This window comes from Labeo rohita, chromosome 7 (assembly GCF_022985175.1).
Source record: "Labeo rohita strain BAU-BD-2019 chromosome 7, IGBB_LRoh.1.0, whole genome shotgun sequence".
In the NCBI taxonomy this organism is placed as follows: Eukaryota; Metazoa; Chordata; class Actinopteri; order Cypriniformes; family Cyprinidae; genus Labeo; species Labeo rohita.
In genome coordinates, this window is record NC_066875.1 from 12,269,818 (window position 1) to 12,289,910 (window position 20,093).

The 20,093-nt window shown below is 39.9% G+C and overlaps 1 protein-coding gene across 1 annotated transcript in view; it reads right to left on the bottom strand.

The window, feature by feature from the left end:
* The window catches only part of LOC127168853 (collagen alpha-1(XXV) chain), a 140,506-nt gene that overhangs the window by 658 nt on the left and 119,755 nt on the right, over nucleotides 1-20,093 (bottom strand). The window contains exons 22-33 of the mRNA XM_051115948.1: nucleotides 18,390-18,470; nucleotides 18,226-18,288; nucleotides 11,838-11,888; nucleotides 10,006-10,032; nucleotides 9,230-9,310; nucleotides 8,882-8,917; nucleotides 8,427-8,480; nucleotides 8,041-8,094; nucleotides 7,875-7,901; nucleotides 7,647-7,700; nucleotides 1,357-1,434; nucleotides 75-113 (exon numbers count right to left, since the gene is read on the bottom strand). Of these exons, the coding sequence (XP_050971905.1) occupies nucleotides 75-113; nucleotides 1,357-1,434; nucleotides 7,647-7,700; nucleotides 7,875-7,901; nucleotides 8,041-8,094; nucleotides 8,427-8,480; nucleotides 8,882-8,917; nucleotides 9,230-9,310; nucleotides 10,006-10,032; nucleotides 11,838-11,888; nucleotides 18,226-18,288; nucleotides 18,390-18,470 (645 nt within the window). The remainder of the gene's footprint in view (nucleotides 1-74; nucleotides 114-1,356; nucleotides 1,435-7,646; nucleotides 7,701-7,874; nucleotides 7,902-8,040; nucleotides 8,095-8,426; nucleotides 8,481-8,881; nucleotides 8,918-9,229; nucleotides 9,311-10,005; nucleotides 10,033-11,837; nucleotides 11,889-18,225; nucleotides 18,289-18,389; nucleotides 18,471-20,093) is intronic.

Sequence of the window (20,093 nt, forward strand, 5' to 3'; positions counted from 1 at the left end):
GTGTCTTCATAACTAACATGTAATCACACTTTAATGAATATCAATAGGATTTTTGAGGATCTTCTTAAATTTACCTTCTGCCAACATCCTGGCATTGGGAGTCCATCTGGACCCTGTAGTGGAGAAAAAAAGAAACAGGAAATATACATGTCAATAAACACATTTGTAAGTCATTAATATGCCATTATATGATAGTTAACAAGCCTTTTGAGATATTGTTTAACCATGCTAAAACCCTAGAGTGTTTAACATAATGATGTGCTGAAATTGATGTATTTGTGAGACTGTGAAGGTGCCAGTCAACAGTGCATGCAAAGACAATATTATACAATAATTGCAAAAAAAAACAAAAACAAACTTTAATAGATTAATTTATGTTGAAATAAACCAGACGAGAAGATGAGTAACTTATCCAAAAATACAGTAATTTAGGATTGGATACACTACAAACACTTAGTCTTTGATCAAACCTTGTAAAAAGGCATAAGAAAAACTCTAGCTTCATGCAAATTATCATTCACAATTTTACTAAAATGAAGTAGTAGGACTTCTATATTGTATATATACTTTAAAACATACATGACCTAATGCTCTAGCTTAATAACAAACGTCCATTCAAATATGCAAAATGACACAGTCAAATGTATAGTTATCTAAAGTCTTTAAACATGGTGATTCAGGATATGGCTTGAAGACTCAATTTCTTCTCTTCCGTAGGATTGAGTGCCCAATTGGAACAGATATATGAGAGGGAACAGGAGAGGGTTAAATGCTGGGGAAGAGCGACTCATGCTGACACTGTACTAATTAACATCTCAGGAATAGTTTGGCACAAGATGGATTATTTAGGGGATCCAAGGTTAATTACTACTGGTTATTTCATCTGAGGAGAGCAAATGCTATTTAATAAGCAGAAAGTATTTAATTTTTGTCACTTAGGAAAACTAGAATAAGATTAAATGCTATTCCAGAAGGTGAGAAAATCACTAAAATATAGGTGCTAGTGTGAAAGTAATGCAGTTTTCAGTGGCCACATGATGCACAAGAAAGTGGATAGTATAAACTGCATACAAAAGGGTGTACTAAACAATAAGGAAATAAATGACTGCTATTCATGCTATTATACAGCTGGGAAACTTTAAAATGCCTTGTGACTTTATCTATAGAAAGCAGACAAGCAGTACATGTGAAAAGGCAATAAGATGCTGTACATTAAGCTCGACTCCACTATTTATAAGTCATGCATGGAGGTTAAATTAAAGCTTCTATGCCATAAGCATGTATGAGAAGTGCTCAGCGGTTTGGGTGCAAAGCTGGCAGCATGCAAAGGAGAGGTAGGAAAAGAGGATACTGTACCAATTGGCACGGGGCATCCAGCCCATCCAGGCCAGGCTGACCTGGCTCGCCCTTTTCACCCTTAAAGCCCCGGAAACCCTGTGTCATAGAAACGGAACTGGGAGTGTTACTAGGATAGAGGCTGCAGGCGCCCTTCCGGCCTCCAGACGAGAGAGCACGGCACAGGGCAGAGAGGAGCGGCCCAGTGGTTTCTTAGCAACCATGTTAACCACTGTTCCTTGATATGTGTTTTAACTTATATACCTTTAGACAAATTTGTCCTAGCATGATTTGCCAGATTTAGGAATTCCAGTATTTTTTCAGTTCAGTTCCAGTTTTAAATGGATGTTGGATTTGTTTTCAAAAAACAATGCAGATATTTTAGATATCAAGGATGAGGTAGGTTGCCATTTTGACCAGAGGACAACTCTTCTCTTGAGGCTCCGCTTTCTTACTCTAGTTTTCCAGCTCTCAGCTGGGACATACCAGTGGGCAGGGTGCATCTAATCCAGGGGCACCCTGTTCTCCTTTCTCCCCCTTAGGCCCTTTTTTGCCCTTCTTTCCCTTCTCCCCCTGTGAATACAATAGCTTGGTCAGTGGAAGAAAATGCCTGATCAGAGACGTTTTGTACAGTGTTTTGAGTCCAATATGTATATGTTTTTTATAGGTGTATTTAAAGGAGCACCTAGTAATTTGTTGTTTATATTGTATTGGTTAATATGGTAGTCTTGGAATACTGAAACATAGTGTATACTACTACATTAAAGTTGATTCCATTGTAAATATGCTCTATTGACTTATTTAATTAATTCCGTAGAAGTCTTGATTTATTGAATTAATAAATGTAAGTGTCAAATATGTCATATATCTCAATGGAGACACGTTCAAAGCTCGAACTTGTCTGGCCATTCTCTTCTGACCTCTGCAATCAATAAGGTATTTTCACATTTCACAGAACTATATATATATTAGGGGTGTAACGGTACACAGATGTCACGGTACGTACCTCCATTTGGAGGTCACGGTTCGATACGATTTCGGTACAACATAAAAAAAATACTAAATATTATGTCAAATTCTAATGTTATATATGAATATAATCTGCAGTACATATATAAATACAAGGAATAAATACTTGAAATATATTTGATTTAGTTAACAGATAAACAAGAGAAAAAAAAAAAAAACACACGCAACCTAGCCTATATATGCTGAATTGCAGTTCATTTTTGTGACAGAACAGAAACTCAAACGGCAGAAAGAGACATCCTATTTGTTTTCTATAATTTACAAAAGACCTTTTACAGTGATGCATTATTAATAAGACAAATGATGACAGTGTTTTAAGTCGATTTTGCTGGTATAAGGAAACAGTTTAAGTAATCACGCCGGTGCGCACACACACACACACACACACACACACACACAAACATATCAGTTCCAGGCTTCCAGCATTGCTAACTTGACAGCGCAGTTGGTACTTTATCAAAATAAAATACAGTGAACCAAACGCGCCTGCCTCATTGTTTCAATGTTGCAATGCAACTGAAGTACAAAGTCTATCATTTACATACTAAATAATAGCTTAGCATTTGAATACATCGCAAATATGGAAATATTATAGAATATTTGGATTTGTGCTGAGTGAGATAGGTAGGATACCTGTAAAGTAACGTTATATTTCTTTGTCAGTGAGAGACGCGTTAAGAATCAGCACATGATCAATATCTAGTGGTCTTCGTTTTCAAATGCTCAACTCACGGCATTCGCTGTTCTTTTGCTGGCAGTTATCAAACAGTGTTGCAATACTGCGGCCCCCCCCTCTTGTATTGAGGGTGAATTGCCTGTATTCCTTGTAAGGCCTCACGCACCGAACCGAGATGTCTGTACAGTGACGGTTCGGTATGAATACATGTATCGTTACACCCATAATATATATGATGTCAGAACTCACAAATGATGAACTTATCAGTTACTGAACTGTGTGACACTAAGGCGAAGAAGTTTACAGCAGTGATTCTCTTATTTTCCTATTTATTCCTGTAAACCTGTTTTGAATCAATCTGTATTACATTAAGTACTAAAAATAAAGTTGACTTGACTTTTTGGTTTGACTGGAGTCTTGAACGTGACTTTACACATTTTTTAAAGATACTATTAATTTATTTAGGGGTGTATAATGAGGAAAAGAATACTCTGTGCACCTTTACCTACTGCAACAAAATATATATTGGCAAAAATCTTATTTCCTAAACTGAGTTGTCACAATATAAGGAATGTAATGCATAATTAAATGAAATAGTAAACAATGCAATGTAAGGAAAAGTTTAACTATGATAGGTCATGTTTTACATAAAAGTGTTACTAGGAAGGGAAGCTTGTAAGGGAGGTTTTGAGGGACAGGAAAAGTTAGATGGGAATACCAGATAGGAGGAAGTGGGATAAGAGACAGTCAATTACAGACAAATAGGATTGACAGCAGTTTTACAGGGCACAAGGGAAGAGAAAGAGAAGCAGGGAAAATACCCCACAATAGCCCACCCCCAACAAACCACACAGGCAGAAAAACTGTATCTCCTCCATCACATTGTGACAAAAACAGAAAAAACAGTTCTCTCCAACATTTTCTGCTTCTTGGTTATAACAGTGAATTAAACATTATGCATGAATTAAATATTATACACAAACAGCTCAACTTTGACATTCCAAGAGATTAGTTTGTTTTTGAATTTCATACGTTGACAAATGAAGAAAAATGAGTTTACGAATTTGAATTAAACACCAAAACAAATGTGATGAAATGGTCATGCTGCATGCGCACATACAGTATATTTAAGAAAGCGATACAGTTTTCTAGAGAAAAGACAAACTCTAAATAAAGCATCTCAGTCTTGGTTAGGCATGTAACCCTGGTTCCCACAATAAGGAATGAAAAGCTATGTCAGTAGTTGACACTATGGGAACACCCCAGGTGTGATGAATGCCTGATGCACCCCTGTGCCACCAGAGCTTCACAAGTGTGATGCGTCTTTGATGCATAAAGTAAGCAGAAGCGAATAAGTATACTACAGGCTATGCAACGTCTCATTCTCTATTAAGGGAAGCAGGGTTACATACATAACTGATACATAGGCTTACATATTCCTTTCATAAGTTCACTCAACCTATGAAAGCTGTCAGTAGCTGTCACAGTGGTAACCCTACCACAGCACCATGCTACTCACTGCTGTTAAACAGATAACTCACTACTCACTACTGTTAAACATAAAATCTTGGGACCAGGAATCAAATCTATATTTAAATTATATTTTTAAAAAAGTGAAGGCAAACTCATCCTGTCTACGGATTTATGCAGAAAACTACATAGCGTTGTGCATCTCAGAAAATTAGAATATTGTGAAAAAGTTCATTTTTTGTTTGGAACTTATTTCAAAAACTGAAACTTTCATATATTCTAGATTCATTACATGTAAAGTAAAACATTTCTAAAGCTTTTTTTGTTTTAATTTTGATGATTAAAGCTTACAGCTCACAAAAGTCAAAAATCCAATATCTCAAAATATTAGAATATTTCCTAAGATTAATCAAAAAACGGATTTGCAAAACAGAAAAGTTCAAGTTCTTCAAAGTATGTTCATTTATGCATTTAATACTTGGTCGGCAGCACATATTACAGCAAATTCCTTGCTCCTAGCACAAATTACATCATCAGTAAAGTATGACATGTAAGCAATCAGCCTGTGGCACTGCTGAGGCACTATTGAGCCTTCAGATAGCCTGTATATTGTTGGATCGACAGCTGCATTGACTTTGGACTTGATAAAACACAGTAGACCAACACCAGCAGACGTCACAACACCCCACATCATCACTGACTTCGGAAACTTCACACTGGACTTCAAGCAGCTTGGATTCTGTGCCTCTCCAGTCTTCCTCCAGGCTCTAACTCTGGCTTCATTCCACTCCTTGTGAAGCTCTCCCAAGTGTTTGAATCGGCTTTACTTGACAGTTTTCTCAAGCTTGAGAAAATGAACTTTTTCACAATATTCTAATATTTTGAGATGCACCTGCATGTGCAATTAGAATTGCAGCCTTCCTGTAGACTGCAACCTTTGTAGACTGCACCCCAGCCTACTAGTGAGGCATCTTGCACAATCGTCTTATGAAAGGATTCAGACAGGTGCGAACCAACAGAACACTGTAGTAGAAGGCAGCTGTGCCTGCATTGAGTGAAAGTTGAATACCCCTAAAATCCAGTAGAACACTCTGAGAATTCAACCTTAAACCTAGACCTTGCAAATGAGAACAAAATCCTGTTGCTGACATGCTTCTTTTGACTGCTCTATAATCAGCCAGTTGTCAAGGTGGTTCAACACACAGACACCCTGAAGTTGCAACAGAGCCTCTCTGCACTTTGTAAATGAATGAGGGGCTAAAACTAGGCCAAAGCAATCATTTAAACGATGGACACAAAGTATAACCAAACAGAAAGCGATCATCCAGTTTGGACTGCTCTCCCAGCTGGGCTGCATCTGGTCAGTCCAGCTTTACACTGTCAACATCATGTGAAACCACCATAGCAAACTCTTGCTAGAAAAAGCTAGAGAGGGGCATGCCTCCTGATTGCTAGGGGTCCTCAAACCCGAGAGACTGTACCATGCGCATCCAGGCAGGAACACAGCTCATCATGAGTGAATTCAACAGGAGAAATACAGTTGACATGATCAGGTGAGAGACCGAAAGATGAAGGCCTCTATCGCCTCAAGTTGGATCCCAAAAAGCTCCATCTCATGAGGTGCCACTACAACCTCACAGACAGAGTGAGGGGGGGTAACCAATCTTCTTACCTCAAAATGTAGGCGAGCCAGGAGAAAAGCACCTAAAGTTTTTTTTTTTTTACGTTTTCACACATAATCAGATGTACCACTGAGCGCTGCTCATGCGTGAGGAATTAGGTATACACTTCCTAATTGACGTGCCACAAACAAATGAGATGCGCATGAACTGGTTTATGAAGCACACAGCACCTTGAGTTTCTATTGGGGCTTCAGACAATTTATATGGGCTTCTGCTGCAGAATCGAGAATCATAAACAGTTATTGGCAATTACTGGCAAATCTCCGTTAAGATGAGATGCACATTAGTACTTACAGCAGCTGGTGGACACACCACATACTGACTGCAACTTTTGATATTGACCATTGTGACGATGTTCTTTGTTTTTTCTTTTCTTGTTTTTTTTTTGTTTTGTTTTTTTTTGCTGAGTTTAATACATAATTTATAAAATTTCAAAACGTCAATGTTAACACGTCAATGTTACTGTAAATTAGTTCAAGTGCCATGCTTACACCGTCTACAGTATAAAACTAGATGACATTACGCTTAAATGACATTATGTATGATTAAATGAAAATAATTTTTATGACTATTAAGACTTATTTTAAACTTTTAAACAACTTGAATTTCCTGCTTACTACATATTTCAGTGGCACATTCCATGACATTAAAAACTGAACATAGTGGCACAGTGTAAGTCTATGAAACAGGCAGGTGAAATGACATGAATCATGCAAGAGAAGAAGCCAATATCAAGAGCAAGAGCCTGTTGTCAATGGACTTACTCTGTATTTCGTGCTGGAGTAAGAAACACTGTAATAAATATTTTCACTTGACAGTAAACTAAACAAAGAATGATTTTTTTTTCTGGCTCTTATGATTATGGGATGGTAAAATGCTATGTTAGTAATGAAATTCTAAATGACGACAAACAAATACTTATACAAATATGGTTGCAGTAAAAAGTATGTGAACCCTTTGACTATACCAGAATTTTTCACGTAAATCAGCCATACAATTTTAATGTGAACTAAACCACAACAATAGGAAAACACAGCAAACACAGTTTACTAAACAAATAAAAGTGCAACAAATAAAACAGTGCATAAACATTCACAGTGTATGGAGGGGAAAATGTGTGCACGCTTAGATCACCCTTAATGATTTTACATGTGTAAGGAAACCATGTTTGTCCATTGTTTCTACTTAAATGAGCATAAATGTGTGAATAATTTATGCAGAAAATCAAAGAGCTCATATACTTTTTCCTGCAACTATAAATACTGCTATTTTCCTATTGTAGAAGAAAATCCATTAAATGTAAGACATTCACACTGATCTCCAACTCCATGGCCCATATTCGGACTATATGAAGGCCTTTGTGTCTGAGCTGCTTTGTAAATGTCCATTGACATCAGATCTAATTAATAAAGAAAGTTTCATTCCCTGTTTCACAACATCTATGTCACAGTCACCTTTTCTCCTCTTTCCCCCACGTTGCCCTTGTCTCCCTTTAAGCCTGGTAACCCCTGCAAAAATACAACCTCAAGTAATTACAAATGCCTGGATATTCATCGTTTCAGGGGTAAAGATCTTCACAGATATTGTCTGCAGCTACTAGAGGGCAGAACAGTTGCAGCAAGCAACTCAGGAGATAATAAACGGTAAGTGTCAACACACAAGCAGTATGAGTGACAACTCACATCCATTCCAGGTGTTCCAGCAGCTCCCTTCAGAGAAAAAAAAGGAAGTATTATCTGGGATTACAATACTGAATAATATGACCATTATTAAATTGCCAAATAATTAACAATGTTTTTTTTAACATTTAAATAAATAAATAAATAAATAAATAAATTGAATACTTACAGGTAACCCATATGGCCCTCTGGGTCCAGGATCACCAACATCACCCCTCTCACCCTGTGACAGGTACATTGAACAGCACCTTTTATATAAACAAATCTAGTGTATAGTATCACTATAAACCCTTAAACATGTTAAGACTGTGCTGTGAGATTCAGCAGGTGTCTCTGTGAGGGCCAATTGAAATCCTGAGCTTAAAACAGTAAAAAAAACTGTGAGAATTCAGGTAAATAAGAGATTAAAAACATATTATTACAGTGTAATTGTCTACATTACAGTTTGATCCTAAAATTAGACAAAAACTGAAAGCAATGACAACAAAAAAACTAAATTCTAAATCAAGATAAAATAAAATAAAAAATTATAATATAAAATATAATAAAACTTACTCTATCTCCCTTCGGACCTGCTGGACCAGGAGCCCCGACTGGTCCGTCCATACCCTATAAATAGGGGAGTGTATAAGGTTTTGTGCTTTTATAAAAGTTTACATATTAACACAGCTGATGAGAAAATCAACATTTTTTTTTAATCTTTAGTAATTAGTCATGCAAATCTCAAATAAATACATGGAGTAGCATATATAATAAATGGCACGTTAATGAATGAGCAAGTGCTAAATTTGTGTTAATGTCAAACTCGTCAGCAGAAAGAAAGAGTATCTCCTGTTGTTGTTTGATCTCTCACTGTCACATAAAGCTTAACACTGATGAAATATTACCAACGAGTCTAACCACATTCCCCCTTCACCATAAATGTGTCACATGACCCATTTTGGTATTTTTAAAGATGTAGGCCTATGGTACTGGGGGGGACAAAACGTGGCCGCTTGCTTAAAACTCACCCTGGGTCCCGGCTTGCCATCCAAGCCAGATGCTCCCTGTGCATTTATGGAAGTATGAGTGGAGGTTTGAAAAGTGAGATTAGTACATAATGAACAGTGAATTGAAAAATGTCGTCAACTTAACAGCTGTGTAACGAACATAAACAAATGGACGTTTATCCAGCACACAAAGTTTAAGGGGCAGCGAAGCAGGTTTGGCTGTCTGCACGTGTCACAACAATGAAAACGTACATTTGTAAAAAACAAACAAATGGACAGTAGTGAATGTGGTAAAGGTTAGATGATGTTAAGTCGGGAAATCGGGATGAAGTATGAAGATCCCAGGTTGCACGGCTGTTGTGTACTTACGGGGAGACCCAGGGGTCCTCTGTCACCCTTATGCCCAGGCTCCCCTCGCAGTCCCTTGAGACCATGCAACCCAGGTTCTCCCTAATTGGAGAGGAGTGGCAAAGGACAGTTTAGGGAATGCTGGGTAACATTTACTCAGGAGGCAACAATCTTGTCTTTAAGTCAGCAACTTCGGTCCTGGAGTGCCAATGTGTTAGCTCCAACACTAATCAAACACACCTGAATGAGCTAATCAAAGTCTTCAGGATTACCAGGGCTACAGGCAGGTGAGGTTTTTTTTCAGGGTTGGAGCTAAACTCTGCAGGACATCAGCACTTCAGGACCAATGTTGCCTATCCCTGCTTTAGATTTTTGGACAAATAGCAAAGGTTTAAATACTCCCGAATAAACTGCACCTGATAGTCGACAATGAGTTGGATTACTTAGAACATTTTTGGTATAGGACTACAAAATGGTGAGAAAGACCTGCTGCAAGTTTCAAGCATTCTGTACGTACAAAACAACACTGCTCAACTAACTTCTATATTAGTTATTTCTACTTTCATCTATGACAAAAGGTGATTTGCTCTCTGAACAACTGATGCCAAGTTTGCAGCATGCCTTAAACACCAAATGTCAGTATTCCACAAGGATGGTGGAATTAATTTGAGTAAAGGCATTAACTGAATTAACATCATTAACTAATGATTCCAATAGTAACAAAGTTAAGACACAGGCATGGCTGTGGCACTGACATCATCAATAGCACAGATATGCTCCATCCTGTAATGACATACCTTTGGCCCAGGGAATCCATGAGGACCCTGCAACACAACACAGCAGTAATAACATCTTTACTTTACTTTAAACTTGATTGTCCTTTCAGATTTCCACTAAACAGAAATTCATCTTTGACATATCTTACTGAAAACTAGACACCATTTACATAAACACACAATCAAACACAAATTTAAAACATTGGGAAAAAAAAAACAAACAAAAAACCCCCCCTGCCCCTTAATTAAAAACAATCACTGCCAATACATGTTGAATTTCACAATATTTTGTTACAATACTTTTAGTCATTGGTCTATAAACCATGGCCAGGGTCTTCCTATCCATATTAAAATTCCTTTATTTCCAGAGTAGACCTACATGTTGTCTTACGTTCTTCATTACCCTGAAATGTGAAATTGTCATCAACAAGTATGCCCAAATATTTAAAAATTGTAGCTTGCTCTACATTTGCACCCTTAATAGTAACTTCTTCATATGAAACAAACTCTTTTGATTCCTGCAACATAATTGCTTGGTCTTTTCAATGTTCAATAGCAGATTACTATTGTTAAATCACCGAAGAAGATTTCCAGTGTACTCAAATTAAGTTGAACTACTTGCATCCATTTGTCAGGGAATAAAAGCATATTCATTAGCATATTTAAATAAAGTAAGATTTTAACTGAAGCTCATTAATATACAGAGTAGAGCAGGGGTGATAGTACACATTGCTGTGGTATCCCTGTTTTTAAAACTGTATAGTCAGACTGAATTCTGTCCACACAAATCTATTGTAGTCTATTTTTTAAAAATTCATCAATTCATAAAATCAACCAGCTGTTTACACCAAAATCATGCAATCTTTCCTTTAAAATGTGTGGTCGAACAGTATTAAATGCTAATGTAACATCCATAAAGGTAATTTTGACCATTTGCTTTGTGATACTGGGCCTTGTGTAGTAAGGTTAGAGAAGCATCCACAGTGTTTAGATTAGACAGATAAGCAAACTGTAATTGATCTACAGAGCCTTTCATTTGTGCCTTTCATAAGCGCTCTAGCACAAGATGTTTTAGGCACTGGAATAACATTTTTTCCATGCCACGGGTGCAAAGGCATTATCTAAAAATACTTTAATACATGCCCCAGTTGTTCTGTGCACTTACAGTGCTCTTAAGACCACCTGGACCGCCTTATTTGGTTTTATTCTCCAGTCCAGAGCATGCTGATAACCTTTCTTTCCTGTATTCTCAAAGGTTCAGATTGTATCAAGTTCATTGTCTCATTATTCAAATAACCTACACTATTATCAAGTCATGAATAAAAAGCTGTGGCCCTCAAGGAATTGAGTTTGACACTCCTGCTTTAGATCCTTGGTAATCCAGAGTTTTTTATCTTGAAAAATTTTAACCTTTTTAGGTTAAAAAAAAAAATCTCAATCAGTGTTCTGGAAACAGTCTATGTTCACATTGCGAGCCTTAGTGCTCAATTCCAATTTTTGCTCAGATCCGATGTTTTCGTGTAGCTGTTCACATTGTTGTTTTAAATGTGGCAAATATCATTATTACTGGAAATATCAGATTTCCAGAGTGAACAGATCATGGTTCTCAACTGACCCGCAAAAGGAGTTTTTTCTTTGATAACAACTGACTAAATGTACATTTCCTTAATGTCATGTAATATGTTAAGAGCTGGCAAAGGGTTTTTGTTTCAAGCATAAACCACACTATTTATTTATTTTTTTGTTTGTTTGTGCATGTGTGTGTGTTTGTGAGGTAAGAAAAAATATCGTAATTTACGACTCTTAAAGAAATGTTAATTTTACGTCATTTCTATTGTGCATTTTTAACTCACCATGGGGCCAGGTGGTCCATGCGGACCAGGTGCTCCAGGGGGCCCAATAATCTGTTAATGTGAGCAAAATAAAAAAAAATTGCTGAAATGCTTAAATATAAACAGCAAACATGAGTGACAGCAATGGACAAAGATGGAGAAGCTGTTTAAAACATCTGACCCAAAATACCACAACCTACAAGAAGGCCCAATATAAGGTAAAGTGATTTTCATTACACATGTAACTTGATAATAAAAAAAAATATACTGTCAGTACATGTACTGTTACGTCCATAGGGATGTAGGGATTCATTTTATTTATTTTGAATTATTAGTGTTCAGTGTGGGGCCTGTTTCTGTGTGTACTCTAGTTCTTCTATGTTGCTCTTGCTCCTCCTCGACAGGCTAATGGGTACCACCTGATTCCTGCCCCAGCTCATTAACTCGAGCACAAAGGAACCCAGAAAATTCCAGACAAGGCAGAGAGACTAAAGTGACCACTGAGAGATACTGCAACCGTTGGGTCCAAGAGTTAATACCCTATAAGGAATTCTCTTTTGTTTGTCGTATTGGCCTTTTTTCCTCCTGAAGCCTTTGTTTGTTTTATATCCCACGTTTGAATAAAATATTTTGTTTTATTTTAAATCTGGTCATGAGCATTTTATGACTGGCCTGGGACCTGGAGACGGCAGTCCTCTTATTCTCTCCTCATTATTAGCGTTACACTCTTTTTCCTACTGTCACGGGGGCGGAGCAAAGCGACAGACACAGTGGGTGTGACGTCAGGCCTCGGAGAGGCTTTTATTAAACAATAAAACAGAAAGTGTCCAAAAAGGGGGAAAAAGTGTCCAAAAGAAAAAGGGGGGTCTGGTGTCCTCGATGTGACGGGGTTCCGTGAAGGAGGGGTAGTGTTCCGAAGGGAAGGGTCCAGGTAAGGGGCGGAGTCCGGCGGCCGCACGCGCTCCCCACTCAGGTCCGGGGTGCGAGGGGCGGTGGCTTCTCTAGCGGCATCGTCCTCCTCCACCTACGTGGCGCTTCTGGGGGATATCACGGCCCGGCATCTTGGCCCGTCAGCCGTCACGGGTGCGGTCCTCATCCGAACCCGCGGGGTCCGGCAACTCGTCCTGCGGCGCTGGTTCCCTCTTCACCCCTTCCTGGACCCACGAGGACACCAGCGTGCATGCACGGGGAAGAGACCGGTCTCCTGAGGAGAGGCGCGCTCGGCATTTTAACAGCGGCGGTGATGAGGCTTCATTCACATCAGGTGTGCCCCATCACACGCCGCCAGACCTGGATGTTTCAGCGCCCCTCCTCCTCCCACACGCCCACTCCCGTCGGGAGCCTGGTGAAGGGCGGCGATTACCGACGGGGTGCAGCTGACAATAAGGGGGGAGGCAGTCGACTCGTCACATTCCCCCCCCCAAGCGACATCCCCGTCATCCGGTCGCCGCCCACGCAGGAGTGCTACCTTCCTCAACCAGGCTCCAGCGGTCGGAGTGGGCGGGGATTCCTCTCCGGGCGACTCCCTCTCGCAACGCCACCGGACCGGGGACAGAGAAACCGGAATTTAGTCGACAGCCTCAACCAACCGCAGGGTAAGTGTTACTAAATGAGAAGTCACTTACCCCTTTAGCGGCTGGGAGGCTGTCACCGTTGTTTCTCCGTCCCTCCGGGTCCGACTCTTCCTTGACTTTTGCGATCGAGAGGGGATGACGTCATCAGGTGATTCCCACTGCGCTGTCTAAGCTCCGCCCACGCCTGCATTCTCCACCACTTGTCACGGGGGCGGAGCAAAGCGACAGACACAGTGGGTGTGACGTCAAGCCTCGGAGAGGCTTTTATTAAACAATAAAACAGAAAGTGTCCAAAAAGGGGGAAAAAGTGTCCAAAAGAAAAAGTCTGGTGTCCTCGATGTGACGGGGTTCCGTGAAGGAGGGGTAGTGTTCCGAAGGGAAGGGTCCAGGTAAGGGGCGGAGTCCGGCGGCCGCACGCGCTCCCCACTCAGGTCCGGGGTGCGAGGGGCGGCGGCTTCTCTAGCGGCATCGTCCTCCTCCACCTACGTGGCGCTTCTGGGGGATATCACGGCCCGGCATCTTGGCCCGTCAGCCGTCACGGGTGCGGTCCTCATCCGAACCCGCGGGGTCCGGCAACTCGTCCTGCGGCGCTGGTTCCCTCTTCACCCCTTCCTGGACCCACGAGGACACCAGCGTGCATGCACGGAGAAGAGACCGGTCTCCTGAGGAGAGGCGCGCTCGGCATTTTAACAGCGGCGGTGATGAGGCTTCATTCACATCAGGTGTGCCCCATCACACGCCATGTTTCAGCGCCCCTCCTCCTCCCACACGCCCACTCCCGTCGGGAGCCTGGTGAAGGGCGGCGATTACCGACGGGGTGCAGCTGACAATAAGGGGGGAGGCAGTCGACTCGTCACACTACCCATAGACTTAAAAGGAGGTATGTAACAGTACTGACATCATGCAAACTGTCACTCTAATAAAGATTACTTTCAGTTTACTACAATATTTTTAGTATTTCTCAGAGGACGGGCTTATGAGTATAACTCATTTGAAGTACAGGCCACCAGGACACCATACAGACTTTATTAAAGAATCTGCTGAATTTCTTAGTGATGTTAGTAATGGCTGCAGATAAAGTCTTAAATGTCTGTGATTTTAATACCCATGTTGATAATGAAAAAAGATGCACTGGGATCAGCATTTATAGACATTCTGAACTCTATTGGGATTAGATAACATGTTTCAGGACCTACTCATTGTCAAAATCATACTCTAGATTTAATACTGTAACATAGAATTGAAATTCTGAAGCAAAGCGATGATATCTCAGATCATTATCTAATATTGTGTTAACTCCATATCGCTAAATCTGTAACTTCAACTCCTTGTTACAAGCCTTGTAAAAGGTTTGTAGAACCACCACTTCTACCACAAAAGACTGCTTTGTAAGTAATCTTCCTGATTTATCTCAATTTCTCAGCATATCCAACAGCTCAGCAAAACTTGATGTAACAGAAACTATGGACTCTCTCGTTTTTGGTTGCTACATTACACTTAAGGAAGATTAGGCAAAACAGTCCGAAACCATGGTATAACGAGCACACTCGTGCCCTAAAGAGAGCAGCCCGGAAAATGAAGCATAGGTAGAGGAAAACAAAACTAGAGGTATTTCCAGATATTTCTTCAATACAGTGGCTAAATTAACAAAAAACAAAGCATCAACAGGCATTGACATTTCCCAACAGCACAGCAGTAACGAGTTTATGAACTACTTTACTTGCAGAATTGATACTATTATAGATAAAACTGTAACCATATAGCCGTTAGCTACAGCACTGCATCAGATAGTAGCCTATAGATCTCCTGAGGAACAATTCCACTCATTCTCTACTATAGGAGGAGTTACATTAACATGTATATAACAACATGTATGTTAGACCCTATTCCATCTAAGCAACTAAAAGAGTTGCTTTCATCCTCTTCTAACTATTATTAATTCATCACTGTCATTAGGATATATCCCCAAAACCTTTAAACTGGCTGTAATTAAGCCTCTCATTAAAAAAAAAACACAACTTGACCCCAAAGAACTAGTTAATTACAGACAGATCTCGAATCTGCCTTTTCTGTCAAAGGTACTAGAAAAGGCATTATCCTCACAATTATGTTCCCTCTTAGAGAAAAATGATATCTGTAAATCTGTGATTCAGACCGTATCATAGTACTGAGATCTGATCATGGTTGTATCTCTCTATTAGTGCTTCAACACTATCGACCACAGTATTCTTTTGAATAAACTAGAAAATTTGGTTAGAATTAGTGAAAGTGCATTGGCATGGTTCAAATCATACTTATCTGGCCGCCATCAGCTCGAACCAGTAAATGGAAAGGTATCATACCAATCACAAGTGCAGTATGGAGTACCTTATGGCTCAGAACTAGGGTCGTTACTTCTCACGCTTTATTTACATGTTACCTTTGGGAGTGTAACAGGACTCGTAGGAAGCGTGATAAATCCAGATGCGAGCTTTAATAAACACAGCGTAGTCAAGACAGGCAGGGTCGATATCCAAACAAAACAGTAACACGTAGGCAAGACAAAAGACGAATCCAATTAAACAGGCAGAAGGTCAAAGTCCAAGCAAGCAGTCCCAAAGTAACAAATAAACAAGGCTATGAAACAAGGCAAAAACTATGGCAGTGAAGCTAGGCAAAACTATGGCAAAAACAAGGCAAAACAATGGTACAAAACAAAACCGTGGAAAATAACAAAAACAAGCCAATGAAAACAGGGAAAAACGGAGTAATGCTCAACACAAAGAACTGTTCTTCATGCTAACGCTAGAGGCATGACGTGGACATACAATCGGCTGCTAATACCTTTTAGAAAATTATTTGACACCTTTATTTCAACGGTAATTACTAATTATGACTGTAGCAAAGCCAGTGTTTCACCAAAAGTGATGCTTAGAGTCAGATCTGTGATTTTTAAAGTGTAAAATGTACATATTTGTGCAAATGTGTCTTTGCTGGTACAGTGCCAGCATTTTTTGTTTTGTACACTACCAGTCAAAAGATTTTTAATATTTTTTAAAGAAGTCTTAAAGAAGTCTAGAGTCTGCACAGCAAAACAATACTTTGCAGGGCCTGTTTGGTTTAGGCCTCCTTAAATGGCCACCAAACAGGAAGTTACCCATGAAGCAGCAGAGGGAGCAGCAACAGGCAGTCAATGGGTGAGGGCTCCCTCTGCTGGCGTGGCGTTACAGGGAGATATAATCAGGAAACATGGTGTCAGCTTTTACTGTTATGCTGATCATACTCATCTTTATATATCTACTAAAAACTGGATGACGAGTAATTTCTTACTACTAAATTCTGAAAAAACAGAGGTGTTAATTATCGGACCTAAAACCTCCACATGTAATAGCCTAGAACACTTGATGGCTGCTCTGATTCTTCATCATCATTTAGGAACCTAGGTGTGCTATTTGATAGCAATCTTTCCTTCGAAAGACACATTTCTAGCATTTGTAAAACTGCATTTTCCATCTCAAAAATATATCTAAATTACGACCTATGCTCTTAATGTCACATGCAGAAACATTCATTCATTCATTCATGACCTCAAGGTTAGATTATTGTAATGATTTATTTGCTCTGCATGCTTAATAATGAAGAAGTTAGAGTTCTTACCAGAACAAGAAAGTATGACCATATTAGCCTGGTTCTGTCAACACTGCAGTGGCTCCCTTTTAAACATTGTATAGATTTATCTTGCTAATTACTTACAAAGCCCTGAATGGTTTAGCACCTCAGTACTTGAACAAGCTCTTAACACATTATAGTCCTTTACGTTCATTGCATTTTCAAAACTCTGAATACCTCTAATACCTTGAATATCAAAATCAACTGCGGGCGGCAGATCCTTTTCCTATTTAGCGCCCAAACTCTGGAACAATCTACCTAACACTGCTTGGGAGGCAGACACACTCTGTCAATTTAAACCTAGATTAAAGACCCATCACTTTAACCTGGCTTACACATAACACACTAGCACATTTCTATTATTCAAAAACCGTTAAAGGACTGTTACGCTGCATTACTTAGGTCAACCAGAACTGGGAACCCTTCCCATAACACCCTATGTACTTGTTACATCATAAGAATTGCATCTATGCTAATATAAGTCTGTTTCATTCTTATTATTCAATGTAGCCACTCAGATCCAGTCTGTATCCAGATCAGATGGTCACTGCAGTAAACCAGTACCCGTCTGTATCCAGTCTAGATGGTGGATCAGGACCGAGAGATGACCTCTACAGTCCTGTCAGCGGAGACCAAGAGACAGATCCCCAGTAAGGACCTCGTCACCTAGATGGTCATTGGCACAAGACCATGGGAACCAGATGAGTCCTCTACACAAGCTGACTTTGCTGCATCATGGAACAAACTGCTGGCTCGTCTGCCCAGAGGAGAACTGGCTCCTGGACTGAGCTTGGTTTCTATCAAAAGGTTTTTCCTCCATTTCTGTCACCGATGACAGTTTTGGTTCCTTGCCGCTGTTTCCTTTGGCTTGCTTAGTTGGGGACACTTAATTTACAGCAATATCGTCAACTTGATTGCATAGATACTATTTGAACTGAACTGAGATGGATGATGACATAACTGAATTCAATAATGAACTGCCTTTAACTAAAAATTGAGTATTTACTGTTGCCCTTTTATTGACACACTATTTTCCTATTTAATACTGTAATGCTGCTTTGACACAATTTGTATTGTTAAAAGCGCTATATAAATAAAGGTGACATGACTTGACTACTACTGCTGTCACTGACTGTAAATAAAAGAGCAGATCGTGCACATACTCTTAAATCACATTTTGTACTTACTGAGGGTCCCTGTGGGCCGGGCAAGCCAGTGTCCCCTTTGTCTCCTTTCAGGCCATTCACACCCTGTGGATGCATTACCAAGACATGACTTAAACAGGATCAAACACTGAATGTTATGAGTAATACCACAAGTGTCAACAAATGACATGCTTGAATCATTTTACCTGTAATCCAGGAAGACCCATTGATCCCTTTTCTCCTGATATTCCAGGGATTCCCATGTCCCCCTTTGAACCTTTGTGACCCTGTGAACGTGTGGATTATATTAACGTACTGTCTATTTACACTAAGTGCAAATAGCCCGCCTTGTTAGCAGAGGCTATTTACACTAACTCCACCCACCAACGTGTGGTTAGGCTGGACAGCAATAACAGATGCCTGTTAACAACAGTTCCAATGGTGTAGGCGGTAAAGCACATGGCAGTGGATTTTTGACATGATTGATCTAAGTTCAAATTCGCCTTTTACTGAACTCGTTCTTTTCCCTTTACACATCACATATCAGATTGGAAAGACATTTAAATTAAGTGGAAAATGAAGTGCCTCACGGGTGTTTATCGGTTAAGGTTGGGGTAGGTGGAGGAAGGGCTTTCCTGTCCCAATAAGGCAGCATCCATTTAATTATTTTAATAAAAATGATAATGTACCCTTAATACGTTATTATTGCATACTGTTTTATAATGTACTACAATACTGAGGTGCAAATATCTGCCAGTTTTACATAGTGAAACAGACTCGTAGTTTAAATAGCATATCGCTAAGAAAATACTGCTATTGTCACTGTGTAAATAGAATCCATTGCTATTTTCACTTGGTGTAATTACCTATCGCTATTTGCACTTAGTGTAAATAGCATCTATCGCTAAGAAAATATGCTATTTTCACTTAGTGTAAATAACATCTAGCACTATTTGCACTTACTGTAAATAGCCACTGCCTTACATTAATCGTGACATATGATTATATAACAAATGAAAGTGTTCTTAGATATGGGTCACACAACAGACAATAGAAGCTAGACAATTACACTGACCAAAATTATACACACAAGACTTTTGTTTTTGCCCCCATTTTTTTATGAGCTGAACTCAAAGATCTAAGACTTTTTCTATATGTACACAAAAGGCCTATCTCTCTCAAATATTGTTCACAAATCTGTCTAAATCTGTGTTAGTGAGCACTTCTCCTTTGCCGAGAAAATGCATCCACTTCACAGGTGTGGCGTATCATGATGCTGATTAGACAGCATCATTATTGCACAGGTGGCCACAACATAAGGCCACTCTAAAATATGCAGTTTTATCACACAGCATAATGTCACAGATGTCGCAGGTTTTGAGGGAGCGTGCAATTGGCATGCTGACTGCAGAATGTCCAGAGCCGTTGCCCGTGAATTGAATGTTCATTTCTCTACCATAAGCCATCTCCAAAGGTGTTTCAAAGAATTTGGCAGTACATCTAACCAGCCTCACAACCGCAGACCACGTGTAGCCACACCAGCCCAGGATCTCCACATCCAGCATCTTCACCTCCAAGATCATCTGAGACCAACCACCCAGACAGCTGCTGCAACAACTGGTTTGTACATCCAAAGAATTTCTGCACAGGGAAGCTCATCTGCATGCTCTTTGTCCTCATCGGGGTCTCGACCTGACTGCAGTTTGTCGTTGTAACCAACTTGAGTGGGCAAATGCTCACATTCGATGGTGTCTGGCACTTTGGAGAGGTGTTCTCTTCATGGATGAATCCTGGTTTTCACTTTACAGGGCAGATGGCAGACAGCATTGTGTGGGTGAGCGGTTTGCTGATGTCAACATTGTGGATCGAGTGGCCCATGGTGGCGGTGGGGTTATGGTATGGGCAGGTGT